A 21,106-nucleotide genomic window follows, 5' to 3' on the forward strand; every position below is an offset into this window, starting at 1 on the left:
TTGTAAACGGATGGTGGCATAGTTGGTTCGATAGGGCTCTGATTTCTGAGTAAGAAACAAATCTTAATTGGTCGCAATGGAAGGACAGCCGGTCGAGAAAAAACAATAACAAAAAGTGCGGGATCGGATTGTTCACAAAGCAACTCTATAGGACTTGATCACCTATCTATACTGCACAATAGATAGGTGTTCGAGACAGATGGTATTGTTTATTGAACTCACAATATCCGACTATTCTGTCCCGCCGACCACTGACACCTTTTTATTCTTTTTTTATTTCAACCGGCTACCCTTCCAGCAAGGCGTCGTTGGGACCAACAGGTGTGTTTTTCATACTCAGGGCAACGATAGGACAAAACCTACTATGACGCTATGACGCTAATTTCCAAAAGTGATAAATTGTTGCCTAGTGATTCTTTGATCAAGCGAAGTAATAGATTCAGTATTAATACTAGTGGTGCGCTTGACGCTTGATTCCTCATTTCCATAAAAGTGACGATTAGGTCAATACATTACAGTTCAATCATTACCACTTGCAGGAAAATGGTACCGATGATCAGTCAAAGCCTTTTGTCTACTTCATCAAATCGCTTCCAATCTCGAACGAAGTAAAGAGGAAACACATGGAAAAGTTCAATATGTTCAGCAAGGAATGGTTCATGTACAGTCAACTATTGCCACATTTCCAAGAAGGATACGGTAACTTTACTAACCCAATTCACTTGTACGTTTACGGCTCATGTCAGTGAAAATATTCCTCTTCTTCAGATTCCAGTCAGTGGCATGCAAAGTGTTATCTAGCACGGCCAGACGTACTCGTTCTGGAAGATCTCACCGAATTGGGCTACCGACATATCGAATATCGCAGTCGTTTCAATACAGCGATGATTGAGTGCTGTCTCAGAAATGTTGCAAAGCTACATGCCGATAGCATTGCATACGTTGAGAATGTACTACGGAAGGAGAAGTTTGAGGAGAAATTTGCAGATTATTTGAACGAGATATCCATTAGAGAAGACGATGAATGGTTCCAGTGTGGACTACGGGTATGTGAATAGCTGGATATCGTTAAGGATATATTCCGAAATTGAGTCGTAACATTTGTTTTGAATCATATAATAGGCAATCAAGGGATGCGCCCCATTGGCGAAAAACTTTTACAAATACAAAGACGAATGGTCGGATGAGGAATTTGATAAGCGTACTAAGAAAACGTACGAAATTGTGAAGCCATCGAAAGTTTATCGAAATGTTCTGTGCCATCAGGATCTCTGGGCGAACAATATGTGAGTTCCTTAAGACGGTAAATTATTTGCGGTGGTCATAAGACTCGTAACCATTTCAGAATGTTTAAATTCGAACCGATGCCAAACTCAAACCAATCAGATCTGGATAGACCTATCAACTCCGTCTTCATGGACTTCCAGTTCTACAGGTACGCTCCACCAGCAATCGATGTTCTACAACTACTCACGATGACCACACGATTAGATTATCGACGTCAGAACTACGAAATGCACTTCAAATATTACCACTCACGCTTGAGCGATGAACTGAAACGCCGTGGATTGGATGTGGATGAAATTTTGCCGTGGAACGAGTTTCGATCGAGCTGTGACGATCTGCGACAGTTTCCGGTAATCTACAATTGTGTGGCTCAACCGTTGGTCTACTTGCAGCCCGATAAACAATTGAAAATGAAGAACGAAGATGCGGATAAGTTTCATCGCATTCTACTAGTCGATCGCATGGAATATATGCTTGAGGCAATGGCTGACGATGAACAATTCAAAGACGTAGTGATGGAGAATATCGAAGAGTTGCTCGACCTATTATTCGGTGACAATAAAAACACTTTCATTTGAAAACAATTATAATTGAATGACGCATCCACTGAACCATCACTCCTAACTCCTACTCACTCGACGACATAAATGTGAAACTATTTCTAGGCTGCTCGTTGGACAATCTGTTAAATTCTGCGTTCCTGTTCTCCGTATCTTCTTCGGCCGATCCGTTTACCATATTGTCCCGTAGTCGTTCGGAACTTGTTCTGTTTAATTCCATATTTTCTTCCGTCTCCGAATCAACAACCATGTCGACGTCGTTGTCTCCATTTTGGGCTCTGGATGGGTTCCTCGATGGGGCGGCTTGTTTCGTAAGCATTGATGTTAGGAAGCCGTAAGACAGAAGATGCACCGGTGCCATTGTGTGCGTTTGAAGATTGGTTATCTGAAATGAAAACAAAGAAATTTTCTTATATTTACGATCAACGTTAGAGGTTTTTGTAGTAGAACATCAGTATCGCTCACAGGAGAGCAACAAAATATTTCCAGGAATATTTTTAGGAAATGTTGAATCGAAAATTGATATAATGAGAACAGATTGGTCAGGAACATCGAGTCAATGCATGACAAAATAAACTTTATCCTGGAAGTAAATTTTTCGGCATCCAGACCCTGGAGCAGCCAGCTGAAAATATTTAAAGTTACCACCGTTGCAAAAGAGTTATTTATGCCATTTTTTTCAAAAAAGCCAACGAAAATTTCACTTTTCGTCACTGAGTCGAGGAAAAGTTTTTTTTTTGCGATTGCCAACTGCAACATGACAGATTGCGAAGTTGGTAGCGATGTCGATAATTAAGTTTTTTCGAACAGCTTTAAATGATAACAGATGGCGTTGTGTCACACCGACGAAACGGCACCTGTTGTCACTTCTCTAACAATTTTAGCTAGTGTCAAAATCTATCGAAACAAGATAATTGACATGCTTTTCTTGACTGTGTCGAAATGAATGACTTTTGGCGTCTCGGAGTTTTTCAAAATCAGTAGAAAATTTGAAACTTTTTCAAGAGTCTGTTTAGACTTTGCGGCGAAGTTTTTCAGTTTAGTACTTTTCCTAACTTCTGGTGTTCCGAAAATGAGACACGGAGTATGAAAAACTTGAACTACTACTACAAAAGTGACTTTGTGCAACATGGTGTACGATACAACTGTTTATTTCGACTTGGTCACCCGTTTCCGGCATACTAGCAGAAGTTACAAAAAGTACTAAACTGGAAAAATTTCGATGCAAAGTCTGAACGAACTCTGAAACTAGAACAGATGCTACTTTTTTAAGCAGTCACCTCTTACATACCTCTGCTAATTAATTAATTAGACCTGTTGATTGATAACCAAAAAATTCGTTGAAATGGAGGGTGTCTTTTCATATTTTCTGTTTTTTTTTAATGTCTATTCACGCAGCAAAAGGAACGTGCAAACAAATTTCCAAAGTAGAATTGAAAAAAGTGAATATCATCGAACAGGAAAATGCCAAAGAGAGACGCGTTTGACGCTTTGCAATATTAAATAGTTCACTGTTGAGTTGCAATGATGAATAAAATATTTTATGCAACGAAACGTAAATAGCATCAGCTATTCCTAATCAATTTTCCTGTCAGTTGCATCTTAAAATTGCGATTAAAACTACATGTTGCCATTTCAATAAATAGAATGCAAGTGAAATGGAATATTTATGTCGGTAGTCTTGATTCGTTACATCTTTTTCGATGATAATTTTTATTTTTTATTTTCACTTTGACAGAAAGAAGATTATCTGCAGATAATAATAGTTCTTATGAGGGCTCCATTCACTCCGTTGATGTATTGATTTGGTGAAGTTAATCAAAAAGATTTACGGGTACGACGGGGTAGTTATTTCTAAGAAAATTTAAGATACTTCCTTACAGGGGACGTCAGTGAAATTTAGACATGAATTTACTTCAGCTGATTTTCAGCTGCTCCACTCATACAAACAACACTGCTTCTTCACCTTTATTTGATTTCAGCTCTCCGACTCTCCAACTCTCTTCAGCTACTTTTGTTCGTATGAAGGAACAGCTGTAAACAGCTAAAGCATCATTTCACTAACGTCCCATGAGTATTTTTTTCTAAAATGGTCTACAGTATCAGATATTTCTCGTGCACAACAATTATTTAATACCCATTTTGACAGCTATGTTCATCTGTTATCGATAGAAATGACATAACTACGCAATGACCACAGAACACAATTTCTTATATTGAGGATGTTTAAACTAATGAAGTAAAAGATTTTCCTATCAGTTTGTTGCATTGACTTCGAACAACAGAAGTAACAGATTCGATAATTATGACGGTCTGTGAAAGCTATATTTCAAATCGAATATGGATTTTAAAATTGACTGTACTTGTCACGAAGACGTACAATAATGTGGTCTTAGTCATGTGAGCAGAACGAGAAGTCGTAAACAAAAATTTCAGCAGACAGACAAACCAACGTAAACTAGACAAAACATCTTCTACACCATTCCAGTCATTATTTCAATTAAGTTGAATTTATTTTATTCTTACAAAAGAGATTGTTGCAATTGCGAACTTATGAAATGGCACATTCATCTTATTAACACGAAAACACTTAGTGTAAGTAGATGATTCAATTTAGTGGAATGTGTACACAATGTTGTTGCACTGCCGTTGACATATTATGTGAGTTGTTTTTTAAGTTGACAATTTCTAAGATATTTTTGTTAACATTCGTTTCCGTTTTCCGATTACTGAATGTTTAGTAACATGAGTTTGTGAGAAAGTATGGTGGTTCGTCGGGTACTTTTGCATTAATAGCAATTGATCAACGTTAAAACAATCGAAAGAACCGAATATTGATTTTTTTTGTGATTTTAGATCGTTCATAGACTTGTTATTGTGAATATTTATGACATTCTTGTGGAAACCGAGTTCTGGTCTGAGTGCAAAAGGATTTTCTAGAAGAAAATCCTCAAACAGTTTTATGGGATTTTCTCTTATTTTTAGGATTTTTTTTGCCAATTTCAAAGGATTTTCAAGCATGTTTCCACGATTTTCAAGGATTTTCTTAAAATTCTACAGGTCGAAATGACGGCTAAGCCTGACCACCTTTTCTTGGCATGTATTTTAAATGAATAAAACTTACGATTTGACTTCCACCGAATTTAAGGATTTTCTTAACAAATCACTATTTTTGGAATGTAAAAGGATTTTCTATGTTCGTTCATCTTCCCCTCAATCTGTCCTCTGTCAACCAAGAAAATCCTTGGAAAATTTTTGATATCTTAAAATTCCTTTCAACAGATATCCCAAAAATCAAAGAAAATTTTCAAAAAATCCTTAGAAAACTGAAAAAATCCTTGGAAATCCAAGAGAGTTCTCAAAACTCATAAAGAAACTACTGGTAAAGAAAACCCTCAGCAAATCATTGACAAGAGGATTTCAAGGGATATTGTCGAGACGGATGCTTCCAAATTTAAATTTTGTTGGACAGCAGTCTTCCGTATCAATGAAAATTCCACTGTTTGCTCCTACATCAGCAAATATTGTCTCGTTGTGTAACGGAACCGAGGGTCAAATATTCATTCATAGAAATTTCTTTGTTGATACAAAGAAAAGCCTTAGAAAATCCTACAAAATTTTAAGAAAGAAATTCCTTACATTTTAAATCAAAAATCAAATCAAAAGAAAAAAGTTTAAAAAAAAATCATTTGAAAGTCAGTCCAGAATCAGTAAAAAATCCTATTGAAATCCTTGGAAGACAACAGGAAATTTTTTTGAAATCGACGAACTTTACAACGGAACACAAAACAACAGCTCTGTGTCAAATTTCCACCACGGTTTTCCCTTTAGATGGATGTAATAACTTGTTCTTTCATGAGACAGAATGACACAGAAATAAGAATCTGACAACCATTCGTAGCTGGTGATAACAACACAATTTTAATGGCAAACTTGAAGAATCCACTTCGACTCTCTATGCTATAATCTATTTCATCACTCAAATCGCTTCATTCCTTTAGCCGATAATTTTCTCCAAACGACACGTATACAAGAACCATCAGTTATGAGATTGAACACTCATCATTATAACAATCGGAAGGATCTTTCAGTCAACCCACAATCAAAGCAATTCATCAAAAAAGAACCGCACACGTAATTGCATGCATAAATTGCATTTTGAACGAGCAATTATTGTAATACCACTAAATGTGTGTACATCGGATTGTACTTGGTCAAATGGCCCATTAAAGCTTAATGAAATTAGGGCAAAGTAATTTCGCAATTAGCCAAGTGTTAAGAGATGCAACCTTAAACGACGTACGGTCATTAAGAACGAGCATATCAACACAAAGCAGTGCCTAATTATAATTTTCCCGTAAATTTTATGTGATCAGCAAAAGAAATCATGCAACGGATTAAATCCCACACTTTTACATCAACGTTGTATGACTACATGTTGAATGTGCGTTACGTGATGCTGCGATGTTCGTTCATAAAGATTTTTGTTATTGTTTGTTATCAAACTAATTAATAAGTTTCTCAAACAAACAACGAATGATTGAACGTACGACATTATTTTTGCACGCTTCCGAAAGGGTCAACACACCAAGTAGTGAGATAAGAAAACAAAGAACTCAACCGATTACGTTCACTGGGTTCACAAACACAATTTGTATTCTAAATTTTTGTAAGGGAATGTATTCTGCTCGCTACAAAGTTTCATCTCTTTGCATATAGCGTGGTGTTTCAATGTTTTCAAATTATTGACACGAATATTTACCACGAGAAAACTTTCGGAAACCTCGGAATCATCTGCTATCGACATCAACGACAAAAATAGAAAAATCTGTGTTAAAACGAACGAAGTAAAAGATTTGTTCTAGTCGATGTCTGCAAGACAACAAAAGACATTGCACTTTATATTTAAGGCCAGGTTATGCGTCCTGACATATGTGCGATATATCGAACCATAACCTGGCCTTAACGTCAAGATTCTTTTCAAAAACAGTCTACCGAAATCGAACGCATTTTCCAGTGGATTTTTTATGTGTTTTCCTACAGAAATTTTTCCGGGTACACGAAACGTACAAGGTCGTGTGGGATGTCATTAGAAAGGTAATCTCATTTCCTTTCAGAACAAATAGGGTCTTGGGGGTTTGGAACCATCTGCAATGAACTATGAGAAGTTGAAGTGTTTAAATGCTCCTATTTTAGCTGTCCACTCATACAAACAAAAGTGCTTACTTTTGTTTCCACGAGCGATTACTTTTGTTTCCACGAGCGAAATAGTTACACACACGCAAGTCGATAAAATTCCATAAAAAGTTTTGTTTTTATGAGTGAATCAGCTGAAACAAATTCATGGTTGAATTTCACTGACGTCCAATGTAACTACTATTCTTGTCCAATATTATGATATAACTGATTCTTCTACTGGCTCCCCGTCACCCTATAAAGCATCAAACCGAATCTACTTTTATCTCTAATAATATTGCTGCTAAAAATGGGACGTACCGGTCCATTCTCTTTTAAAGACAAATTTAAAAATTCATAACAATTAATGTTTACACTACCAGTGCGATAAGCCAAAACAAATATAGCAAACAGGAAGCTGTACTGGAAATTAGAGCAAACGTAAGAACACCATAGACTTTCATCATGCGTCCCGAATGTTTTTTCTTCAGTTTATAGTTTAAGGCCGTGTCATCACGCTCTTTAATCGTGAGTAAATACACACCAGATCATCGAAAGTTCACGCGTGCCACATTCAGTGTATATGTTATGTGATTTAACTACGACTATGTCGGCCAAATTCATTTGGATCAACAAAATTAATTCGTTTTACAATGCAATGGAAAACTTGAAAGGATTTGATTTGGAGCTCGCTCGGGATAATAAAGGTGTTCGTATTGAAACGATATTCGTTTTACAAGGTGTCGGTGTCATTTATGACTCATAATTTATGGGGAGAGAAGAAGAGATGGAAATCGAAAGCTTCACACATTTCCTAAATCTTTTTATATAGAATTGTGTGTACGGGGTGAAAGGTCCATGTAATTAGACTTTATAGCGCACACACTGAATAATGGCGTGTGAAAGGTCTCACATACGGCTATTTATCTGTTATCGATAACGACGACAAAAATAATGAGAAGGTCTGTGTAATATTGTCCTTTATATGGTAAAATGCATGTTCAAAAAATTGAAGTACAAGATTGGAAATCAACAGATTAAAAATACTTTGATCGATGGAAGTAATAGACCCGATAATAATACCGTTCAAATGCTTGCCGTCTGTAACAGGTTAAGGTGCTTGGTTTTGTTGAAGTTTTCTTTTTTACGAAATTGAACTTTGATCAAGTGCATGTACGCGGTTGTTATAGAATTCTTCTTACAATTTTCTTAGAGAAATCAATTAAGAAATGAATGAAAGAGGTCGCACCCGCAAGAGATAAACTTTTAAACGAACTTTTGATATATTTATATTTATTAACCAAAGCATGTACTGTAACAATGTTTTTCGCTGATTAATTATACACTTTGAAAGTCGAGTTTTTCTTCTTCTGCTGAAAAACAAGATCAAAGAAGGAAAAAAAGTAATGCGATGAGCAGAGCTTCGCATTGTATAATTTATTCGACAAAGTAATTCTTAAATGGAATAGAACGTGGGTTATAGCATCAGCATCATGGGTGAGGTAAATGGGAAGTATATAAATAGCTCTTTACCGTGAACAGAATTTGCAGTTTTTCAGTTTTATGCATAAAAACATAATTCGTACATTTTGCGAGCAACAAGATAGTTGCAACCAGGAAAATAAGGCGCACGTTTTTCTCTTTCTCTTTTATAAACTATTCAAGTTTCGAGACGGTTTTGTTGGACCGAGTTATATCAGTGATAAAATGCAAACTATATGGATGAAGAACTGAATTTTATTTCAACAGTTGCAACAAATAAAGGAACTTTGTAAAAAGGCTTCTCTTCGCAGAATTTTGATTGTTAGTACTAGGGGCTATATTAACTCAGCATTTCGACAATAGTAAGGGGGTAGGACACAGATTTGGTTGCAAAGAATGCAGTTTTGTCGAGTTATCGATGGATTCAATTTACTAATAGCACTGAAAAATGTGGACGTCATTTTTGCATAGTCGCTATTCGAAAGTGTGCAAAAACGTATGGACAGTTTTTTGAAAATGTTTGAAGCGCACGTTTTCTTCTGCCACCTTCCCCCTAATGAGCTTGAGTTCTAAGAAATGAAATAGAGATTATAATTATTTGTGAGAAAACATTTTCATATATTTTCCCGAGTTTTCCTAAATTGCTCTTCTGGCAGTGGAGGTTTCTTCTATTAATGCTCAGGCGGGTTTTGGGTTAGAAATGAAACACGACCTGGATACCAAGAATAAAATTGAAAGATGTTTTATTGCTGATCTTCCTAACATTTGTTAGATGCGATGTTTCATGAAACGAACAGCGATATTAGTAGATGTAAATTTCAAGGACTGGTGATCGCCACAAAAAAAAAACCCAATTAAAAATAGAAAATTGGTAAACATTGATTAAAATTCTAAAGAAATTTCCATTAATTTGGCGTAAGCAAATAAAAAGAAAAAATCATTCCCACCGTCTGAACATACAGTTCTAACCACATAATAAAACATCGCAAAAAAAAACTTTTTGCAGCTGACGATAGCTTCTGAACCTAACATCATACAGACAGTGTTATCGGTATTCAATCAATTTAATGTCTCAAAAAAATTCTGTTCTAAGAATAAAACTCGCAATTCGGAATAATTTGATTCAAACACAGGGAGCCATGTTTAGATTGAAATGAATTAATTGAGTGGCTTACGTAAAAGGTCAAAACGGATATTTTTGGAAGTAGATAGCAATTTATGAAAGACGCAATTAATGACGGCCGTCAGCTAACCGTTAGAGAAAAGAGGTGTGTGTACTAGAGACCAAATGCGATGGCACGAGCACGAGGTATGAACCTCGTAGAAACGACGAATCAGGAGAGAATCATGGGTCAACCGAAAAAAAATCCTTTGAAAAGAGTGAAAGATTTTGATTAGAAAATCCTCAGAAAAGTAAAAAATCTCCTTAAAATGGATGATGACAATCCTTACAATCGATGAAAATCCAGGAAAAACAGGTAAGAAAATCCTGTTGAAATCATTGAAAATCCTTAGGGAATTTTCTGTAGAGAATTCTCTGTCAAATATGTTTAACATATCCTAACCGGAAACTCATCGGTTGTCGAGAGCGACAACAACAATGAACGATGCACTCGGTCTTGAGATATTTTATATAGCTGAAATGTGTGCTAAAATTAATGAAGTAAAAGATTAAACAATTGAAGTAACAGATTCAATGATAATGTGGCAATGTATTTGCCGTTTATACAAGGTTGAAAAGATGATACGTTCTGACCAAAAAAAATGCATCCAGAACTTTAATTGATATCAGAAAAGTCATGTAAACTTGTTGTTTACTGGCTTTTTCCATTCGCAATTAAGAACAAAAAAGGTTTGTTAAAAACAATAAATTTTTTGCGAATTTTTTTCTACGCAAAAGAGGAAAAAAACAAAAATATTGAGATGGAGTTGTTATGGGGGTCGTTCATAAATTACGCACCGTAAGAAAGGGGTAGAAGTATAAGCCTCGCGTAACGGTGAATACAAAATCCTTTGCTTTACGTAATTCATGAACGACCCCATTATACACACGAAGCATTGATTAAAGCAAAATTTCGGACTTCATGAAGAAGCTCACCACACTCATCAACTCATAATTTGTTAAAAGTTGATGCAACTTTGCCTCCAATTTCATTATGTTACACAAAGTGAAAACCCAAAAAAGACAAACGGCGATAACTGATATTGCCGCAATGAAAGTATCAGTATCACTAAAGGAAAAAAAAAACAATATCCAACGCATAGTCAGTTAAGGCCGGTCGGGTCTGGAAGTGCGATCTCCTCTTTGTATGTTTTAATTTGGTGTAATGCGATGCACTTGTATTATGTGTACAGAAAATGTTGAGTACACAGCAAGCATATACCATTGTACAGCAAACATTTATACACACGCATATCATAGCGACGCAGGTCTCACTATATAAAGAATTATGCAGCAAGTTAACAAACCAATTCAAAATAGAACATCTGCGAGGAACGATTTATAATATTTTGTAATATTGCGACACCATAACCAAGCCACAACAAGTGAGACACGCGAACCAGTGATTTTCTGTTCTTATTAAATCGTGAACACATTACTTTAGTAGACGTTTGATCGAGCGGTTCGAAGTGCAGCTTGAAGCGCTGTTATTAATGCTTTGTTCGTCGCGTGTGTGCAAATGATTTCTGAATAAATTTGATTCATTCGATGTGTTGAGTCAGAACTTTGACAATTTAAAATTTGTAAAATTACAACTTTGTTTAAGTTACAAATTAAGGAAGTTAAAGAGGAACGCGGCACAAGTGCAAGAAATAAATCGAAAACAATACGGAAATTTGATTGAAGTGTTCATTAAATTAATAAATTTTTACGAGAAGAATAAGATGAAATTGTTTGGATATTTGACGATTGTAGCATTGCTGTCCGTTTGCTGTTCGCTTATTAAGGGATGGCCGGTTTCGCGGGCTGAGATTGTGAGTAGTTTTAGTTCAGTTTGGCAAAATTAAATTTAGTGTGGATGTGGAGTACTGAGTGTTTACAGACTTCCGAAGTTTTCTCCCACCAACTCTCCACATTATTCTTCAATCAAACAATCTACAAAGTTTTGTTAAACTCACATAGGTTTCGTAGGTTTTTCTTATTTCTATTTTCTTCTAAATCTCATAAATTCAACGAATTCTATTCTGCAACGGCGACAGAGGAATATAACGGAATAGAAAATACACTCAAACAGAACCAAATACTGTAATTCATCGAAGGAAACTTAATATTTAGTTGCGTCAGAGCAAGACCTGCTGAACCATCACCCCAAATTGGTATTTCAAAGGACACCAATTTATTATTAAATTTAAAAAATATTCTGAGTGAAATTGAGTGCTGAAAATGCAATGTCCGTCCAGCCGGGACTCATACCAGGGACTATTTTTGGGAAAGCAATTTCCCATATTTTTGTAAATTTTTCCGAATTTTCCTAAAAACTTTTAGGAAAATACGGAAATGTCTAAGAAAATTTAGGAAAATTTAAAGGAATATTGGAAAATTGTTTTTCTGATTTTTTTTATTTCTTTCACTCCCCAAGTCATAATTTCATGAAAAACGAACATTTCCTTGAAAAGATATGATTGCATGCACATCCCCAGTTTGGTATGCTGTGTGTGAAATACATATGGAAACTGATTCAGAAAAGGGAAAGTGATTTTTCATAAATTAGCTGATTGATGCACGTAGCTGTTTCACACCTGTTTCAACGTCACTCGTTTATATAAAAAATGTTTTCTATAAACCAGAAAAGTTAAACAAAAATCTGAAGAAAGATTTCCTTAAAGGCTTAAGACATTCTAAGCCTAATGTTCCTTCAGGACAGAACTGCTGTAGCCTAGTCATCGTTTCGACTCTATAAATATTTCTCCTCAAAATAGATTTTCCTAGCCAAATCATTTTGTGCTAATCTCCCAGTTTTCTTAGAATAAAAACAATTTTTTTGTAAAAGTTACATTCCTCAACTACTAAAACCAACACAACAACGCAATCATTCACTTATTTCAGTTAACCAAGTGGTCACAATTCCAATATACAAAAGTTAAAGATAAAATGCATCTCAGGCCCAGATTCAATGAAGCAAAAGTTTCATTTCAATTCAATTACTTGACGCGTCGGTGTTGATGATGATAGTCTGTTTTCGGTAGAAATGCGTTAACGAATATAATGAACGACTTACTATAAAATAAGAAAAAAAATTAATTCAAATCACAGAACCAAATTACTAATAGCCATAATAAAATTCTGCAAATTTTCAGGCCGTAAAAACGCTAATGGAAATCCCACAGTGGCATTGTCTGCGCTATTTCAAACATGATGTTCATTTAATGCGTCGATGCCGAAATCATCGAGTTCCAATGATACGTAAACCATCAAAGTAGCAAAAAACGAAGCGAAAAATATAAAATTTCACAAAAAAAAGTTTTTTGTTTTGTTTTGCTCATACACACACTTTTCACCATCACCACACACAGTTCATCATTTATTCCATGATTTTGTATATTTTTTTTATGTTTAGTCATAGCTTTTAGTAATTTATTGTGATGTGCAAAAGAAGTCTTTATAAATGTATAAATAAAGTAGATATATTGATTGAAAATCCACCATCCAATGTATAACATTTTCTGGTAAATTGTGTTTTTGTTTCAAATTTGAGATTGGATTGGAAATTATGATTGTTCAATTGACGAATAATTATTCCGAATAATTTATTCGAGTGCAAGATCAAAAAAAATGTACTGAGAAATTTGTATAGCGAAGAAATATTGTTTTTAAACAAAGTCAAACATTTATGAATATTGATGTTGAATGAATATTAAAACATTTCCAAGTATAAAGGAAACCGTTGTCTTATTTCAGTTGTGTAAAACGAAAAAAGGATTTGTTTTAGACATGACCGCATATAGCACAGGAAAGTGTTTCCATGAAGAATAAAGGAGTGCGACACATAAGCTGTGTGGAATAGATAATTAATTCCCCTCAACCATTTAGAAATGGGTTTTCATCTTTATCTACAGCAATGACAACAATTTGTCACGAAATTAGGATCATTGATGAAAAAAGCATCAGGGGAAAAACGTTCAACAGATTACCTATTGCAAAGAATTTCAATTGCTATTTAAAGGGGAAACGCAGCATGCATTTTTGGAACATTTGGAAGGAATAGAGTGGACGATTTTTATTTATTGTAATTTCTGTTTTTGGAAAGATCGATTTTTTACTTGCTGTGCAGAAATACCCAAAATTCTTGGAATAATATTCTGGAAGATTCCCTTCAAATAAAGTTCTATGTTCCGGAATCTTTCGGTATTGCATTCTCAATGACTATATTCAAACCTTAGGTCTATGATGTTGAGGGTCTTTTTATGAGATTTTTTTTTTGAATTTGTGTAAAAGAACTTTAGCAATTTTTAGGAGTTTTAGGATTTGGGATTTTTTTTTAGAAATATTAAGAATTTTAGGAATTTTTAGGAATCAAATTCTTAAAAATAGGCACTGCTTGCGCTCGACACTTACAGCCAAAACATAGCTAACGCCGACCCGTACGAAACACCTATTCGTATCAAAGCCTTTACTTCATTCTCTACTGAAAAGCTATTCGCCCTTTAAAATCACTTACATTATCTTTCTTTGCCTTGTTAGCATATACAAATAAATTGCCGGAGGCAATATAGACAGCCCCGTACGAAGTCAACTTTCATAAATTCCTTAAACAGCTATATACCGCTATATTTACCTACATAACAAATTATTTCCATGTTAACAGAAACTCTCTAAGTACCATTTTCCCCAAGATATATCACTTTTAATAAAATCCAATATGGCCGCCGGCAGCCATTTTGTTAGGAGAGAGAAAATAGTACCGACGTTTTACATTCGTTAATACCTTTCAAACAAAAAGAAATCATGAAATTCGGTCAAAATTTACTCGAGATATTGACAAAATACTCCACGTTCACTGTACGGCCGAGTAGCCAGATAAGAGCTCACTCCAAGAGACCTAGTTCACGCTCCGAAGAACATAATTTAAAAAACTTTTTTTTCCCTGATTGGTACGGTCAATACCTATCTAATAAAGCTAAAACAGACGAAATATGTTCAAATGTGGCCGACCTACAAGCAAAAACTGCTTGCCGCCCTGTGCCTGTTCCACACCAAGGGGTCTAACTCACGAGTCGGTCATCCGATTTCCATAAACTTTTTTTTTGTCGATCGGTATTGTAAATACCTTTTATTTGACGTATCATTTACAAGTGTAACGTTTAAATGTCCGGAGATATCTTCGAAAAACCGTAAAGCACTTATTGGGCCACAGCTCGGGATGGGTCGATGCAAAATCACTCATCTTCGAACTTAGCCTGTCTTTTGACATTACCAAACGGAAAAAAAAAGAATTTTCAATTTTACTCAAGTTATCGTGCAGACAGACGGACATTTTTTTCACTGATTTGGCATCTCTAGACAACCACAATAGGTTTCCCCTTACTCAGGGAGTCCAATTCGACGTGTTACAAACGTATGCGTAAACCTATAAGACCCCAGTACTTCGTACGGGTCTAAAAACAAGCAACTCCACATTAAAATAGCGTTCTTTATATAGAGCCTAGCAGGACGTTTCTTAAAAACGTTGAAGCTTAATGATTTAAGCTTGAAGCTGAGAACCCTTTTTGTAACTTAAAAGGTATTAAAAGGACCTTGTTTTTCTACCCTTTGCTATGGGAGCAGAGCAGATTAATTTGGAATAATTTCAAATGGGATAATTAAGCTGTGCAACTCTAGTTTAACAACGGTATTGTTTCAGTTGCAGTCAATTTTGTTTTTCTGTTTCGACCACTTGTTCGAGTCTAGGCCCTTGACTCTAGTTAGAATTTTTAAGTGTATGGGAAATCATTTTGAAAGGAAAAATACTTTACATAGCCAGGGATAAAAAGCTCAAAAGTAGAATTTTCGACTACGTCTCGGATCAACAAACACACGAAAACGAGACTTTTAACGCAACACTCTGTTGCTATGTTAAATAAAGGAGAGGAAATATCAAGAGATAGAACAGCCACGACATACTGAAGTAAACACAGGCGTGGAACAGCTTAAAGCGGCATGTTTCATAGTGTAACGATAACGTAAGTAATCAGAAGCATTGGTATCGGTCATTTTTGTAAGTGAAACAAGAGTATTCCCCATCAGTGGTCGAACACGTGGAAAATCTTTAAAATGAGGTCCGAAAATCAGTGAAAGTATACTCTATAGATCGAATGTTAAAATTTGTATGGAGAGGAGGAAATAGCGATTTCATATAAACAAACTCACCTCCCAATGCTTTTCATTGAAAGGTGAGTTTGTTTATAAGAAATCGCTATTTTCTCCGGTTTATATGGACAGACCATACCTGGTTTGTACTTTCATTGCCGAAAATAGCATGTAATCTGATAATTTCAAACAGATTCACAGGTACCAAACCTGGTCTCCATCTAGTATGTTCCCTACATACATAAAATAGAAAATTTGCATCACAAAGTGTGATTTTGAGATCTTTAAATGTGCAAAGAAATTGCTCTCGTCCACAGACACGATCTGTGAACTGGTCTTAATCAAATTTAATTTGTTGATAATGATTGGAAGGTATTTTGTCAATGATAAATCAAAAGGACCGTTGATTGACGGTTTTAGTTTTGATGGTTTTGATGGACAGAAATGGTACTAAAATGTATAAGATTAAATGGAATCCCACGAGGAAGTCACACATTTTGTCGTCGGAATTAATCGTTAAAGATGCCACTTTCTCGCAGTACGGTACGTCCATTATGATATCGTCATCGACATACAATATTGCTAAAAACTTGGTGTTGTCCATCCGTTTACCACTGTCACTGCAGTAGAGCAAGGTTTGCGCAAATATGTTTTTTCTACTTATTATCATAATGGTAAGTGGTATCGAAAGTACTGTTGCAATTTCGTTGGTAAAAGTTTTATCGGAAAAACTTTTCATTTTCACAGTGAATGGTAGCACTGAATGTACTTGAGAAAGTTTGCATTTTGTTATACCGTTCGGTTTGAAAATTACAAATGAAATGAAATGAAAGTTGGTTGTGGCATTCGTCCATTAGAGAATTAGATAAAACGGTGTAGTATTCAAGAGATGGCTGGTCATATCATCTGTTATCGACAACGATGATCAAAATAAAAGCGATGCACTCTGGTTGGGGCCGTCTTTTATACATGTACAATACAACAAATGAAGTAGAAGATTTTGCATCACACCCTAGCCATTTCAACCAATGACGTTGCAGATTTAATTAAACGCTTCTCTTTTGTAAAAGTCTCCTGAGTGGTGCCACACTTCGTAGAATAAATGGACTGAATCGTATAGGATTTAATCCAAGAAGTACGGCACCCATCGAAGCTATGGCACAAAGTTCCGTCAGCTTACTTGAGACAGATGGATTGGTTTAAAATAGGAAATTTTGCGATTTGAATCGATCTGAGCGGTACAATAAGCACGAAACCGTGTGCCACTAAATCAAAAAGTCTGCCCCGTCTGCCGTAAACGACATGAACATTTAACAACAGAGTCGCAATTTGACTATTGATTCAGCGGAAACAACAGTCATGGTATGACTTCTAAAAATCAGATAGAATGAGGGATAGAATAAAACTTACCGCTTTGACACCCATTGTTGTAGGTTCTCCTACCAGTCCACCGGCAATGTTCCGTTGACCAGCCAGAGCAGCAGAATTGTTAGTGACCTGTCTCGCAAACATTGCGCCGAAATGTGTCTGAGACTCTAATTGGTCCACCTCCTTCAAAGTGGTGCCCCTGTCAGCGAACAAATCTTCATCGTTGTCAGGAACCAGGTACAACATCTCCTGCATGGACATTTTTTTTGGTCAAATCTTTTCAATAAATCGACGATGTCTTGAATACCTGAGTTCTAGTAAACAGGAACAATTGAGAGACCGATTGCCAGTCTACGTCCAATGATGATTTTCTCGGTTCCCGTCTGGGCAACCATACCATGCCTGAGAGTTTTGGCAAGTTTTTCCGTTTGTACAGGTCGTATTGTTTACTCGGATTCAGAACGTACACTGCAAAGAATTTTTAAAATGAGAAACGGTCCGGGATCGTTGAATGGATTCAGTTTTCCTACACTCATCGAATATTGTGTTAACGGCTACAAGGCTTGTGCACGGATCAACAACCGCGAGACGAACACTTATTTTCCAAGATGATTGAAGACGTAACGTTATCGTATTCCAAATGAGCAAACGGTTTTCGGTGCAAACAATCACCAAGTGGCTAGAGTCACCAGTCGCAAACACAACCAGCTTGATTTTGGCTACCTTCCTAATCGGATTAGCCGATTCCGACCGTGGTTGGTCACATTCAATATCCATTGATTCGATTCCATTAGTGGTGTGGCTATCATTTGCCTCTTCGCTGAAGGTGACATTTTTCAAATGTAAACCATTGAACGCCGCTTCGCTTCGTCTCGTTAAATAGTTGTGCAGCATCCACTGACCGATGAATTTCTTATTCGGATGAAGTCGCTCAACGGAATTCGCTAAATATGTTTCCTTCTCCGCCGCATACATCGTGCCTATGACGTACGAATTAAAGTCAAATTCTAAGTCGGCCGGCAGTTTGATGTGAACGCCCATCTTTTGGAATAGTTCCAGTTTTTGGAAATAGTTCAATTCATTTAGCGCGTGAATTTTTTCGAAAAGCTTCTTGTCTACAATTCCCGTTCCGTCGGGATCCAATCGATTATTCTGACTTTCTCGCGGTGCCTTTTCAGCTTCCTTTACCAGGTCGTTTATCAGCTGATCGTCGTCATTTTCCAGGAAACTCCTAACGAGTTTTTCATGCTTCTGAGCCAACTCCTGTTGTTTCTTCGTCATTTTCGAATTACCCAATGACTTTGGCATGCTTACAATCAGTTTGTTGGTTGAGCCGTCCTGACCACCCGGTGCACTCAAGACAGCTCTAATGCGAAGCGTTTCCGGAATGTAAATACATAAAGTGTTTCCGAAGCCAACGGCTAATGTTGACCCATCGGACATGAATGCTAAGGCATTGGCTGGTAAGTTTTTGTAGCTGGTCTGTTCACGGCATACCCAATACTTCCTCGTTGCTATGAAAGTATGACGTTAAATTAGCGATGGTAGGTTCGACTTCTAGATATTTTATACTCACTGGTCGCGTTGTTACCGCTTTCCGAGTCCGGTGATTCACTGTAGACTTCACTCTCCTCCAACGACCAAATTTTCACTTTTCCGTCTAGGCCACTGCTTGCACACAGCAACTTTTCAACCCGGTGAGAACTCGAGAATTCCAGAGCAGTTACACCGCCCTCATGTGGTGTTTCGATTTGTGTACTCAGCACGTAGGTCTTTCTTGTGACATCAAACAGCCAAAATTTCAGCCGAACTTCCGGGAAATGTGCCAAATCGTCAAAACATTCGGCCGTGACCAGCCAATCCACATTACATGCCAAATGTGTTATGCGTGTGTTGTAGAGGATTTTATCACTTTCCAATGACAAACGATTCTCCATGGTCACGTCCAGCTGAAAGGGTAGAGAATTTTGGTTTATCGAATCATTCACGAGCAGGTTTGCAGTAACTTACGTTGAAGAATGTTCGATCGTGTGGAGAATAGAACTGCACCTGACCGATCCGACCATTCAGAACAATATATCCGGTGCGTGGATCCAGTTTCAGACCAAATGGAAACTGTGGCCATGGAGTGCCGTCATCAGCGACCCTCACAAAATTTTGTATGACTGTAACGGGATTGAACTGTGGGCTGACGACGATGATTCCTATAAATCGAAACGTTTGGTTCATTCAATATACTGATAAATTGTCTCATTTTTGCGGCCCATACCATTGTCATCGGTCGATACTGCGATCTGTTGATTGTCTGAACTGACGGCTATGTGAACAATTGTACCATTGAGCCGAGGTAGTACATTTTTTCCATCGTCATTGTAACTCCATCCAACCAGGACCCTTTCCGAACCTCCTGAATAGAATAAACTTCCCGACGAAGTGAATGCAATCGTTTCCACCAGATTGTGATGCCAATGGTAGAGCGTTGTGACTGGACTTTTCATTCTGTTAAACAGTGCGTGGTAGATAAAAATTTTGCCAGTCACATCGCCCGCAGCCACAGTTTCCTCGACTGGATGACATGCAATGGCTGTAAAACATTGTTTGCCGGCGTTGGTAAAGGATGACCTAGAGGGTGTCAAGTGACGAAGGTGATGCGATTATCGACAGTAAATCATGGACATTTCCCACTTACGACTTGTTTTTTCCGGTTCGGCTATTAATGCTAGTCACAAACAATTTATGATTCTGGATGGCTGCAACGATGTTGTGATTATTTCCAGACACCGCTACCTTGTGTTCACCCCTAAAATGAGAACGGTGCAAATTCACTGTCTTGTGACATCTCCTTGAACACCTTTTGAACACTCACTCCTCCAACTGTAGAATTGTCGATTTATGACATTCGCCAGTAGTTAAATCGAACATGTCCATTTGCACCAAAGTACCATCCGTCCAAGTGGCCACACCAACATATGTGTTTTTGAACGGAATAACGTTGAACGTTGTCACTGTACCTTTTCCCTCTGGGAAGGACATTTCCTACGAATTAGAAACGATTTCCATGTTATTAATCACTCCGATCGCAAAAAACTTCTCAAACAAAAACACTCACAACTCTTGTGTCAACAGCCCTGGACCTTTGTTCCCACGTAACAATGACACCATTCTCTGTGCATCCCACCAGCGTCGTCGAACTGCCAGGCATATTTCGTATGCTGACTACTTTCGCCAGAACTTCGATGTCGTGAATACATTCCCCAGTTTTTGTACTGTAAGCGCGAATGGTGCTCACTGAATTCGCATGGAAGCGAGTTTTAATGCTCGTGAGATCAGTTCTCGTAATAGTCGTGAACAGTATGCTGGAACATTAGGAAAAACAGACACACATTCTCGTTAGTCATTGGTGCAACAATTCACCGAATCAAACACTTACTCTCCGTTCTGCGAAAATAGCGGCGGATTGTCAATGACACTCCCGCCGGCAACTCTTCTAAATGATAATGCGTCCATGTCGGGCGTTGGAATTGCACTCTTGTGAATTTGTCGATCTAATAGTTATCGTTGATTTTGTAACATTAAAAGTCGATCCCAAAGCACGTGTAAACTCAAAAGTTTTCTTCGTTTTGTGTGGTACGAAGAATCGTGCCACTGAACTTTATGTACGTTGACATTTCAAAGCCGTCGTCATTGCCAAGCAACGCATCAAAAGTGTTAAAATTGTGTGTAGATGACAGGACTACATCGACATAGAAACATTACTTCAAATTATTTCTCTATGACTATACGGTGTTTAAGTAGAGCGAGATGGAAAATCAACTCGGAGTCTGCTGTCATCGATAATACAAAAGAATCTGATATCAGACCTCGAGATGGAACAATAGGTTGTCGTTTCGCCATCTCTCTCATTTAAGCACTCTATACAGTGACTACAGTGACATATCAGACTGAC

At 37.0% G+C, this 21,106-nt stretch overlaps 2 protein-coding genes across 3 annotated transcripts in view; one reads left to right on the forward strand and one right to left on the reverse strand.

Annotated features, from left to right (window-relative positions):
- Window positions 1–1,874, forward strand: part of LOC119070699 — a 20,026-nt gene extending 18,152 nt beyond the window's left edge. Inside the window, exons 6-9 of the mRNA XM_037175150.1 lie at window positions 540–699; window positions 769–1,046; window positions 1,123–1,286; window positions 1,346–1,874. Of these exons, the coding sequence (XP_037031045.1) occupies window positions 540–699; window positions 769–1,046; window positions 1,123–1,286; window positions 1,346–1,865 (1,122 nt within the window). The 3' untranslated portion in view covers window positions 1,866–1,874. The remainder of the gene's footprint in view (window positions 1–539; window positions 700–768; window positions 1,047–1,122; window positions 1,287–1,345) is intronic.
- On the reverse strand, window positions 1,856–20,815 carry LOC119070914. Of its 2 annotated transcripts, none has more exons than XM_037175448.1 (11): window positions 20,591–20,815; window positions 20,270–20,516; window positions 20,027–20,196; window positions 19,850–19,960; window positions 19,430–19,782; window positions 19,171–19,364; window positions 18,737–19,109; window positions 17,691–18,674; window positions 17,468–17,628; window positions 17,203–17,409; window positions 1,856–2,232 (listed from the first exon to the last, which is right to left on the reverse strand). In XM_037175448.1, exons 1-11 carry the CDS (start codon window positions 20,665–20,667, stop codon window positions 1,915–1,917), a joined length of 3,195 nt encoding a protein of 1,064 aa, XP_037031343.1. In that variant the 5' UTR covers window positions 20,668–20,815; the 3' UTR covers window positions 1,856–1,914. The 2 variants fall into 2 exon arrangements, with proteins under 2 accessions (XP_037031343.1, XP_037031342.1); XM_037175447.1 differs by having other exon boundaries at window positions 20,264–20,516.
- Between the last annotated feature and the right edge of the window lie 291 nt (window positions 20,816–21,106).

This window comes from Bradysia coprophila, assembly GCF_014529535.1.
Source record: "Bradysia coprophila strain Holo2 chromosome IV unlocalized genomic scaffold, BU_Bcop_v1 contig_106, whole genome shotgun sequence".
Lineage (NCBI taxonomy): Eukaryota > Metazoa > Arthropoda > Insecta > Diptera > Sciaridae > Bradysia > Bradysia coprophila.